The sequence below is a fragment of the Bacillus rossius genome, chromosome 5 (genome assembly GCF_032445375.1).
Source record: "Bacillus rossius redtenbacheri isolate Brsri chromosome 5, Brsri_v3, whole genome shotgun sequence".
Classification (NCBI taxonomy): domain Eukaryota; kingdom Metazoa; phylum Arthropoda; class Insecta; order Phasmatodea; family Bacillidae; genus Bacillus; species Bacillus rossius.
This window is the reverse complement of record NC_086333.1, coordinates 67,574,431-67,587,029: the sequence shown is the minus strand read 5'-3', so window position 1 is coordinate 67,587,029 and position 12,599 is coordinate 67,574,431. Positions and strand designations below refer to the sequence as shown.

General features: G+C 45.4%; 1 protein-coding gene across 1 annotated transcript in view; it reads right to left on the bottom strand.

The window, feature by feature from the left end:
* The window catches only part of LOC134532288 (glypican-6), a 50,809-nt gene extending 39,073 nt beyond the window's left edge, over positions 1-11,736 (bottom strand). The window contains exons 1-2 of the mRNA XM_063368706.1: positions 11,578-11,736; positions 269-437 (exon numbers count right to left, since the gene is read on the bottom strand). Coding sequence (XP_063224776.1) covers positions 269-437; positions 11,578-11,736 — 328 coding nt within the window. The remainder of the gene's footprint in view (positions 1-268; positions 438-11,577) is intronic.
* Positions 11,737-12,599: the final 863 nt, after the last annotated feature.

The following is a 12,599-nucleotide window of genomic DNA, read 5'->3' as shown; positions in this document are numbered from 1 at the left end:
TTAATGGCTCGGTGTCACACGCCATATTGACTACTAATTTTATTGACAATTATTATTTTTTTGTTTTATATTGTTACGATTTACCGCGGGTTCGTAAAGGATAGCCCAATTAATAGATTTTTTTTATCACACCCTACAAAGTTTTATTTATTGCCACTACTTATGTTACTTACAAATAATCTAAAATGGCAAATAATCAATTGCACTTAAAAATGTTGCTTCCCCAGTCACTCGGTTCTTACACACCGCACACCTCGCTGGACCGCACCTCTGGCGCAACTCTCGCCGCAGCACTCCTCGTGGGTCTCCGCCGCAGGACTCCGTCGCCACACTCCGCCGCCGCCGACGCACTTCCCCTTCGCCGAGGGTCCACTCGACTCCTCGCTCGCAACTACGCTCGGGACTCCGCCGCGCCCGTGACTATCGCTCGGAAACTCCTCCGCGGGAAAACTCCTGACTCCACTGAACTATCTCACTCCCTGCCCTGGAACCTTCGTCCAAGGACTTCGCCACTCTGCCGCAACCGCGGCACTATCGCCCGGAAACTCCGCCCAGGGGGAACTCCACTCCGAACTCACTCAGACTCTCTGACCCACTCCTGACGTCCTCGGACCTATATATAGGCCCCAGCGAAATTCCAGAACTCACGAGAGCGGCCGGGGCTAGTCGCGTCATCGCGAGCCGTCCCGACGGCAGAAATCTCTCGGAAACACGTGTCGGCGGCTCGCGCAACTCCCAGCTGTCCGGTGTCAGTTACGTCTCAACGGCAGGGCGCCGCCCGGGGGAGCGGGGGGCTGGAGGGAGATAAAGCGCCACCCAGGTGCGCACGGCACATCTCATGTTAGGGCGTGCACCTGCGCGTGATGCGGCCTTGCTAACGTTCGTGACAATATCAATAAATTCATGATGTAAAGAACCACCAGTAAAAACTAAGGTAGTTTTATGGTTGTTTGAAGAGAAATTATTATTATTTTTTAAGGGAAATCATCACAAATGTGATCGCATAAGGCGCTCGAGGCCTCTGCGATGACTGGGGCCGCCAGGAATTTGACCCTTCTAGGCCGATCGCCGGCTGCGCGGACGCGAAGGTCAAGCGGATGCCTGAGGAGGAAGGGGGCCGTCCTGAGCGAGCGATGAATCACTTCACGCACCGCCTCTTCTCAAGGGCCCCTTTACCTTGCGTCTTACAGGGGGGGGGGGGGGAAGGGCCAAGGAAGCCGGCATTCCCGCCTGCCCCTGGCTGGAATCTCCACCTACCTGCGATCCACAGGCGAGGCCAATCTGTGCTTCCTGCCCGTAGCATAACTTCAACCGATTCACCCACGCTGAAACCACGATAGTAGTTACGGACTGGAAGAAAAAAAATTCGCGTGTTCAGCGACCTTTGGTGATCGTGCTTCGGGCGAACGCAACTGTCCATTACAAAAAGGTTTTTTTAACTTTCCTTTTTATGTTTAGTGTAATGTTTATTCTGATGTGTAATACTAATAATGTAAACGATTGTATTTTTTGGCAAAAGAGCAAAGATGCTGGAGTGTCAATGCAACCACTCTAAGATGTAAAGTGTTATCATGTAGAATAAAAAGACTTTGAAATTGAAATTGTCCGCAGATAAACCACTCACTCGTTGAGCCCGCGGTTTACTCGGCTCGACGGTGGCTCTCTCTACTGCTCGGTCCCGACACGCGCTGCTTCGCACTACTCACTCGACGGCCGCACCGTTGACGCACACGAAGCCCCGCCGCTCGTCGCCCGCTATCGCTCGCCAAAAGGGTCATTCCCCTTCTTAACTTCACTGACCTCGCAGGTAGGTATGTCCACTTACAAGTCCCGACCTGGAAAGGTCCCGTAGCCCTCCGAAGTGTCGCGTCAACAGGAAGCCAAAACTTATCTCTCGAAACTCCGAGAACAATGGCGTCCTAGTGAAGCGACGGGAAGAATCAGTGGAGGAAGAGTAGGTAAATTCCGGGTTGGACCCCGCCTGGAATAGAACCCGGATCGCCTTGGTGTGAGGCGAGTGTTCTGACCACTCGACCACAGCGCCTCCACAAGAGCCAGATTAAGAAGGAAAAAAAATAATGGTCGTTATGCCAACGCGGTGACGTACAAGGTGTAGTCAAAAAATACTGTTAATAATTTTATTACGGACAGAGTAACAAGCTTACATCAAATTTGAACTAATCTCCTTGGCTAGCGATATGCACGCATCCAAATGCTGAGTCCATTTCAGCCGCTCCGTTATGGCCCTATCGATGTAGGAAATGGCGTCAAAACGTTTTCCTAACTTCAGCACGACACATTTTTTTCTTCTTGTGATCTCCGTTTCGCAAAAAAAAAATCAATTTTAACGCATTGTTCGAAATCCATGAATAGGGATCCGGAGATTTCGCGCAATCATCTAGTCGCAAGTCAGAACGCAAGCCTTCAACCTCTCGCACCGTGTTCACGATTGGCAGCTAGGAGAGAAGTAAGCGTAATCAGGTAGCGCTAATTAAAAAAAAAAAAAGACAAAAAAATGTTCTCGCTTAGAAATCAAACAACTGGAAAGCATAAACATGGGTCGGGCACACACCATGACTCTGAATCCTACCCTGAGGCCAGTCGATACCCGCGACATTTCCCGGGTATCTTATCCATGACGCACGACAGAGACACGGTAAACACGACCTCACTCTTCCGGCTCTGGAAGCCGACTGACAGGTCGCAACTTGTTCAAACTAGACACACAGGCTATCTCAACGGATCAGGTTATCGGACTTACCACTTCAAACAAATTTACCCTCAGCAGTTGCTGCTATAAAAAAAAAATAATTCTCCGTAATTTTTTTATAACATCTCGTATATCTTGGATTTACGCGCAGTGGCCCAAACGCGCTCTGCATCTACACTCGCTCTCCGGGCTACAGTAGGCGTGGGTAAACACCCCCCCCCCCCCCAACACAACACACATACCCGGGGAGGGGGGGGGGTGATGGCGGCGGTAATGCCTCGCGTAAAAAGTTAATCCCTACGCGGCGGCGAGCGACAGATGTCGGTGTCGGCGATAATGCGAGCTCAGCTTAGCGGTGACGACCCGACCACAGCGACTGTACCTGGTACGTGAACATTTTCGCACAAAAAAAAAATTTTGTGAGCGAGTTTCCCAGTGCTCTCGCCGGAGATGCGTTAACATCTACCCTCGGTAACGAGCAAAATACCCGTACAACACGATACTCAAGACACGCAATTTAACGTAGATTTATATTAAAAATAAAGCCGAGCGTGATAAATATACACGCAAACAGTGTTTTCGACTAAATCTTTTTGACGCGAATCAAAGGTTATTTTCCCGCCTGAGCAGCCACGTCGAATATCGAATCATTCGATTTGCAGAGCGTAATGTTAAACCATGTAATGAAACGGCTCCGATAAAAGCAAAAAAAAAAAAAAGTGATGTTGGAAAAATACTAAAGCACGGTTTTTCACCTGATTTTCGACAAAGAATTTTATTAAAATACTGTCCATCTTGTTAAAGTCCACTGAGTTAATACTATATGGTTCCCTTTGGCTTTATGAACTTTGGTTCGCGCCATCCGCCACAGATGGCACCGTTGTTACACATTTCCGTTCCATTCATGAAATTTCTCCGAACAAATGAGTTGTTGCATAATATCGATAATTGGGGGCATGGCCGCTGCATGAGGTAGAAGTGAGGCTTCTCCGATAGAGGCGTGTCAACGGACATTACACTAAATTATACTGCGTGATTTAAAGAAGCAAAATTGTTAAACTTAAGGGCATACGTCCTATTCCAGTTCATTATTTTTAGAGACCGGAATAATTCGCGAGTTCATTTCGCGATATGCTAAAATACAAATAGTTATACCTCAATGCAGCCTCTGTTATTGGCTCACAACTCACCTGGATGACTCTGGGCCAATGAGAAACACCCGACCAAAGCTGTATCGAAATCACAGGCTGCTACGTTGGGACGTCTCACAAGACAGCGGCCAACGAGAGGGTGACATTTATTTGACCGAGTGTACGTAGAACTATGGAGTTGATCATACAGGTCGTTGAACCCGCGAATTTTTCCGGTCCCCAGTAATTAGGATACTAACTACCCCCCGGAAAGGCTGGCCGGCTACGGTCAATGACCACGCCCTTCAACCACGACGCGACCCGTCACCCGTACCGAACATCGCGTCTGCCGAATCAGTGCGGCCGCGAACAGACAGGCCGGCGGCGGAACGACAGGCGCATCAAGTCGACATAAAGCTAATTACGGAACCGACGCCGCGGTGTTTACCGCTGCGGCCCCGCGAGGGGGAGGGGGTGGGGGGTGGGGCGGGCACCCGCGACCGTTGTAACTCATCCCTCGCAGGGTTAACGACTTCCGCCGTCCGACAGACACGGCTTCCGCTCTCGCCCCGAGACCGAATTAAACTCCCTCCCCACCCCCCGCCCCACAAAACCATCTCACCCACCCACCCAACCCCCCCCCCCCCCCGAAGAACAATCAAATTATGTTTTTACGAGACCCAGCACGTTAGCCGCCCGGGCGAAGAGGCTTAAAATACATTACTTATCTTCATCTCTTGCGGGGGCGATATTAGTTGAAAGAAAAAAATAGTCACGTTTATATTCAAATAATAATTTATACGCCTACCTCTCGATAAAAAAAAACCGACAGATATGCTCACGTTAAAGTAATTTATGGATACCACTTATATTTGTTTACGAATTTTTGTTAAAAATGATTAATGAATAAAAACTATTTTTTTTTTAAAATTCAGTAGGAAAGTACAGTAAAACAAATGAGCCAATTTAATTCCAATTGTTTTCACCCACAGCCTTTTTTTAATTTTTGACGTGACAACGTCTAATAAATCGATGAACGCCGGCTGCACGTACGAAAGAGTCCCGTTACGCACATTGTTCCGTTACGCTGAGTCCCTTTACGCTCATTGTTCCGTTACGCTGTGTCCCGTTACGCTCATTGTTCCGTTACGCTGTGTTCCGTTACGCGTGCAGAAATAATAGGTTATGTTACAATTGACTAAAAAATTATGGTGATTCATATAATTGATGATAGATATTTGATTACAGTTTATTTTTATGAAAACTTGTTCATAATTATATTTAAACTTTACAGCTAAACGCCAGTTTTTAAAATTAATTAAAAGTCATCTACACGTGAACTGAATCGTCGACTGTTTATACAGTGAAGTGAAAAGTTAATGTGGTTTTCATTGCTTATTACAACAACAATTTCGGCAATAAAGGTTAATTATTCTTGCATTTTAAAAATCTGATTACTAGTATGATTTCAAGTGTTTATTCTTTTAATATTAAAATAAAAATGATTCAATTTTATTCATAAAAGTATGCAATTATTTCATCCATGTTTTGTTATGACGTCACGTTAAACTATCGTCCGTAAACCGACTTTACAGACAACCAATTTTTTTTTAATTTCAAAGAATACTTGTTAAGACTAGCGTATAACATAAATAGTACTGCGTGCCGACGGCGGAAGCAGCTTGGAGGTGTACACATTAAAAAATGTATCCCATCCCGAAAATGTATCCCAGGTATTTTATTCAGTCTTTAGCGAACGAGTGTCCCGTTAAGTGCGTCGGTAGAATGCCGGAAATGAATGTGTCGCAAACAGATGCGCTCACTCTATTTAACCAAATGGTGATTCGGCTGCGTACGTTGGGAGGGGGGGGGGGGAGGAGGGGGTGGTGGGGGGGGGGGTGTGTGGTACGCCATCATTGCTGGGTGAATTGAGGAGTTTGGAATAACGGAAAGCAGACTAGGAATTACAATTAATGAAGCGCTGGTATGCGGCGTACGCCGGTCTAATGGCTTCCCCGGGAAACAATCAGCCGGCATGAAAAACTCCATAAAAAATAACTATCATGTCTGTCCGTGTGCGATTGAAAACGATACAAACAACTTTACCTACGCAAAACAACAGCTTCGTTGTCGATGGCCCCGCGGAACATCTTTCGCCAAATCAGAACCGTTAACGAAGAAGAAAACACGACAAAAATTAAATTGTATTATAAAACACAAAGTTTCTTTTATTTTTTTTAAAATTAATTTCACTGTCTTTCACTTAACTACGTTAATGTTTTACAAAATACAGGTAAATATATAGAAAAAAAAACTTACATAACGAGGTTAATCTAAATCAAAACAATGACAAAAAAATTTAACAAATATAATACAAACTAAATTTTAAAAAATCTGCCAAGTATAAAACAAAATATTAAAAAATAAATTTAAAGAATTTATATTATGACAGTTTATATTTACAAAAATTAATATTTAAAATTTCCCTAAAACTATAGTTTTTGTGATATACAGAGACAAGAAAATTTTTCTGTTTCCTCCCGCGATAGGCTAGAACACAAATTCGGCCTGCTTCTGCGATTGGCCCAGAGTTTACGTAGAGTACCGTGGGCCAATTATAAACCCTAGACCAAACACGTGTACAATGACGGGAATCTCTGTTAAGATAGCTCACAATATTATATTATTATGTTATTAAAAACGTAAGCCACTTGCCAGCGGCGACACCTCCATTTAGATTTTCAAGCGCGCGCTGTGTCTCTGTGCTACCGAGCCCAATGACACATTGCAAGGAGAATAAGTAATATATGTGTAATGCCAGATTCCTTAGGTATTTTAAAACTTGAGATAACTTTTCACTCTATTTTAGTTTACTAAATATATTCCAGGGTAGTTTCACTTTATAAAGTTTCATTAGGCACACTAATACGTTTGCTACACGTGGGTCCGCCATCTTTGTGTCACATTTCCGTTCATCTACTTCCGTTCCATTTTCACGAAATTACTCCTACCAAATGCCGTGTACCGAGAACTGAGATGTTTACACGTAAATAGAGACCGGAATAATTCGCGAGTTCATTTCGCGATAGGCTAAAATACAAATAGTTATACCTCAATGCAGCCTCTGTTATTGGCTCACAACTCACCTAAATGACTCTGGGCCAATGAGAAACACCCAACCAAAGCTGTATCGAATCACAGGCTGCTACGTTGGGACGTCTCACAAGACAGCAGCCATTGAGTGGGTGACATTTGACCGAGTGTACGTAGAACTATGGAGTTCATCCTACAGGTCATTCATTGAACCCGCGAATTTTTCCGGTCCCTACACATAAAAAATCAATCAGTACAAGCACCCGATCAACGCATGGTAGAATCTTTTCTGCCTCGACCAACTAACACTTCTTCTGGCCCAATCTCTTGTCGTATGATTAACATGGCCGATTTTGGCCCCACCCACCTGGACACGCATGCGGTGTGCAGAACTTCAGGAGAAACCACAAGATTAAAAAAAAAAACTGATCCAGATGTCAGAGTGAAGTCTCTTTGCGAAATGTTTTCGAGAATATGCTGCTGAAGGCGATGAGTGGTACTGTTTCCGTATTTTGTATTTTTAGAAGAGTGAAAATGGCTGAAAAAGCGTGTTTTCAGAATAATTTCTATGCATGAAACTCCCAGCAGAGATTCTTTCAAACACTCCTACGACTTGGGACTTTAAAATAATGCATATTCGTCTTCATTCTTCCGGCATTTAACGATTTGGTCACCGCTTGAATCTCGCTGTTGCCCTAAGCACGAGAAGATAGCCTTGCGCTTGGAGGGGATACCGCGCCAGAAGTACCAGCAAGCGTCGCACTTATTAGCCCGCCTGACGCGCGAAAGTGGCTAAGGTTTTCCCTCTGTCCATGCATGTTTTATTTTCCCTGGACCGAACTGAACAGTTTAGAACGGGGGACTGGCATAGCTGGCCAATCAATCCCTGAACAAAGCACACTGTGCATGATACCCTTCCCGCTTGTTTGAAACCCCGCATGATCAGACGTGTACAGGCTTCGGCCTGAGACGCTCTTAGGGTGGTATTCCAAGACGTTCAGGTAAGGTAGCGAATAAGCACTGCCTTGTTGGGACACAACCGTAACCTAACATGCATGTCGTATTCCAGAACGTGTCCAAACCGAATCCCAGTAAATGGAAAGGAGGGGGGGGGGGGTTGACACATTGTTTTAATAAAAGGTGACCTGCGCGAGACTAGAAACTTGTTCCAAAACTACATACAGCAGCATCATCGCACAAAACCTGAATCTCATTTCTTAATTTCTCAAGTACTTTTTTAATTTACGATTGTTTCATGGTGTGACTATTAAAATGTACAAGCGTGTTCCAGGATAATTTCGCCATTATATAGTTTCATTTGGTCATTTGGCACACAATACGCTTGGTACGTCCCCCGATGTTAGACGCCGGTTCGCTAGTTAGCTCATGGGCATGCGCGGAATTCGGGCAACAGACCGGCAAACGGATACGACAGATACCAAAACCAGTTTCCTAAAATTAAGTAACTGGCCTAGGTACGTCCCCCGATGATCACAAAAAAAACTTTATAAAAGTTATTGGTGCCAGACGCAGATTCGCCATCTGGACGAAATCGACGAAGAATGTGCGCATGCCCGGAAAAGGGCACCAAAACCTGTTCTCCAAAAATAAGGGTCTGGCCATGGCCGGAAAAATTCGCGAATTCATTTCGCGATAAGCTAAAATACAAATAGTTATATATACCTCAGTGCTGCCTCTGCTATTGGCTCACAACTCACCTGGATGACTCTGGGCCAATGAGAAACACCCGACCAAAACTTTATCGTATCACAGGCTGCTACGTTGGGACGTATCACAAGACAGCAGTCAATGAGTGGGTGGCATTTGACCGAGTGTACGTAGAACTATGGAGTTTCATCCTGGAGGTCATTGAACCCGCGAATTTTTCCGGTCCCTACCTATCGTGCACCAAGAATACGGTTAGGGCGCAGGTGTAGCATATACAACACATGTACTTACCCTTGTTTCGTTTCTATGTGGTGGAATGCAGGCCTCAGATGAAGTTAGGTTAGGGTAGTGGCTCAGCCGTGGACGGCGTCGCCTAGCCCGCTGTTGCGCGGATAAGTGTATGTAAGGTAGGGGGGGGGGGATGCGCGGAGGAAGGGGAAGCCCTGCGTCATCGTCGGCGGCGGACGTGCGAGGAATTGAATCCGGCGGCGCCGAGTCGCCCCAGGAGGGGGGGGGGGGTGAGGTCCGGGGCCAGGGACGCCTATTGTTGGCGGAGTGGCCAACCGGGAGTCTGAGAGAGAGAACTCAATAGACAGGAGTTGTCTGCGCGGGGAAGTAGCGCCGGAAGTGGCGGCCGATAAAAGGAAAAAAGGAAGAGAAAAAAAAAACAAAAAACAAACAAACACGGCCGACGCTTCCCACCGCTAACCTGGTCGCGACAGGAAATCCTGGCGTCTCTTCTGCTGTCTCCAATCTCACCTCCTCGTCTTCACACAATGGTGCGTTTACGACAAACGCAAAACTTTTAATCGGAACTGTTAACAAATTTCATCAACTCAACAGGATTAAGTTAACTGAGTAATCATTTCAACTCTGTGTGGATGTGTATGAGCGAGGGTGTGTGTGTGTGTGTGTTTATAGGGGGTGGGTGTGTGTGTTTATGTGAGTTCAAAGTATAAGCAACAGCGTATGGATGAGCTCTGCCCTTATTTTTTCCCGAAGCGAAAAAAAATTAAACCGAAAATATCAAAACTAGAAGCACGGTTCACAAGTTATTATATATGAAACGTGTTTGATGTCAAAACTATGTCTTATGTAAAACTTTCTGTATATTTTGAAGTGTACTTCTTATTGCATGCATGTAGGCCAAATTATGTGCAGTGTATAGCATACGGGCACCGCATCCGGACATGACGTGTTGGTTAACCCCACGGGAAAATTCTCGGGCGGTGCGCCCCCCCCCCCCCCCCTAAATTTCCGTGGGCGCTTCTTGCGAATCCCCTAAAATTTGCGCCCCTGAAGCACACCATTACTAATTTTAAGTTCATAATTGGTATTAAGTTCGTGTAGTATTCATTTTTTCGTAATGACCATATCCCTAAAATTAGTAATGGAAAAATCTATTACAAACCATGTTGTTTATTACCGATAGAAAATTGAAGATGCATACACCACGTTTGTACAGAGTTGTGGTGCATTATTTGGCTGTTGGACAAATAACATAAATTTAAATTTTATTTTTTTAATTTTTAGTTCACTGAACGATAAAGGCTTTTTTTAAGTTTTTTTTTTTTTAACTAAAAGTTTATTTTATGTTTGTTGGGCTATTCTAAATGGCATTACGTCAGAAACGCGATATTTCACTGTTGCGATTCCATCACTCCCCCCCCCCCCCCCCCACAGCTAGAGACGACGCCGACGTGGACGAGAGTTACGCCCCGGTGAACGGACAGGGGATTTTTTCTCCCTAACCTAACTAAAACCTTTGAATATATACACTGTATAGAAGTCGCGAGTGGATAGGATTTACTCTACGTTTTTCAGAAGCGTATGATGAGCAGCTTGGGAACTTCACCGCTGCAGTGCGCTGCCGTAATGCCCTGTATCGTCTTAGTTGTTATATACACGTTAGAGCGCAGCTCTGTCGCCCGCTGTCATTCCCCGCATCCCCCACCTATCATTCACTGCAGCTCAAGTTCTTTGAAAGGGAGGGGGAAGGGGTGTTTGAAGAGTTCGACACTTGTCCGCTAGGGACCAACACAAGTCGATGCCCTAGAGATGGTGGCGATTGTGGCGGTGAATTAACCAACTACCTCAAAACCGTATTAGAAATTTTAACCTGGGCTGGCGACTTCTATACAGTATATATATATTCAAAGCTAAAACTAAGTGTGTTGGGGAATGGTTCCGGGTTAAGGAGGGAGACTAAGTGCGTCTCAGGCCGAAGCCCATACGCTCAAAAACATGCAGGGTATTAGCCATGCAGGAGGGGTAGCATGCATCGTGTGCTAGGAGGGGGATTGGCCAGCCATGGCAGCGATAGGCGCCATGAATGACTAACTCCCCTCACTGACTATACTAGACTAAAACTAGATAAGTTGAGCCCAGGTAAAACCTGCATGGACACAGGGAAAACCCCGGGCTCTGACATACGGGATGCAAAAATTTCATGCATTAAAATCAAGCAGGAAGCTTACGGGAGACAGGAGTACGGACAGGGCAGCGCTGGGCCGGAAGCAGGGAAGCCTACAACTCACGTAGTTTCGGTTCCCTACCACGTTCGTGCAACTTCGGATTTCTCTCAAAAATTGAAATTAAAAAAAATCGAAGGGTTAGGTTAGTTTAGGTCAGTCACAACATGCTTATTTTCATTGGAAATTTCTGATTTAGCTGCTGAAGTGGCGTTAATACCAAAACGCAAAACTTCGGAAATCTTCGGAAATTCTCGCAGGGAACCGAAACTGTGTGAGTTGTAGGCTTCCCGCCGGGAGCACTCGCCGAGCGCTTGACGGACGGGCCGGCTAGTCCCGCGGCTCGCCGCAAGAGCGCAGCGCCGTCGCCGCTAAGAGTTAATTGTGGGGGGGCTGGCCGCAGACGGGGCGGGACGGAATGCTAATAACCGGAGAGACAGGGAGTAGGGAGGGGGCACATCTGGCCGCACAATAAGCCATTGCGGGACAAACAATACCCTCCCACCTTCCTGGCCCGGCCATTAGCGGGGCGGACATTATGCGGGTCGCAGGTGTGGTCCGACCACGGGCTTAACGTGGGATCAGCGCCTCGTGCCGCGTGACGCCGCCGCCAGCGCTCCGAGCGGCGAAGCCCGCAAGCTCTTCCTCCGCCGTCGCGCGACATGATTCGTCCGCGGAAAGGACTCCAGGCACCGAGCAAACGAACAAAAAATTTATGGGCACGGACAGGAAAAATTCCCGGATTCATTTCACGATAGTAACATACCCACGTGTGCTCTCCTGTTGGCTGATTTCTTACGGTAGAATCTCCACTCTACTGCTGGCTGGTGGTTGACTGGTCCACAGTCGGGAGAATTGTGATCCGATCACCAAAGTAATTCAAAGGTATACATTTTTTTTTTAAATTACAGAAACCGTAGTGAACTAACATTGACGTAGAATATGTATTTTTTTTTATTTTTTTTTAACACGAAACAACCAAAACACTACGTTAAAACATTTTATATTTTGTTTCAAAAGTTAAAAAAAACTGCACAGCCGCAAAGTATGAGTGTTGAAAAACCATAACCTAAGTTTTAAATAAAGAAAAAAAGACGTGTGCATTGCAGCCATGCTTATTTCATTGCTACCAAGATAATTCAACATTGTCAAAAATTATTCCTAAGTATAATATTTTGCCATTATACTCAATACACCATTTTTTAATACGTCATTCTGTAAATTACTTTTTATTTTATTTAAGTTACTATGTTTAAGAATCTTCAATGTTTTCTTCATATTTCAAACTTAATTATTGATCTTGGCATTTATCAACCGCACAGACTTTTTAGAGACCATATTCCTCCTGTTCAGCTGCGCCCCCTGATTCTTTCAGAGATCAGGAACGGATACAGTTGGTGCATTTTTTCCCCCATGTTTTTTCCTGATTTTCACATAGCCTACCAATATGGCGAACGTTTGTTTATATTTTAATCACCTGTTTTAGCCTTCTTTTACTAACAACAGTAGTTAAGCTGTTCGGAAGAA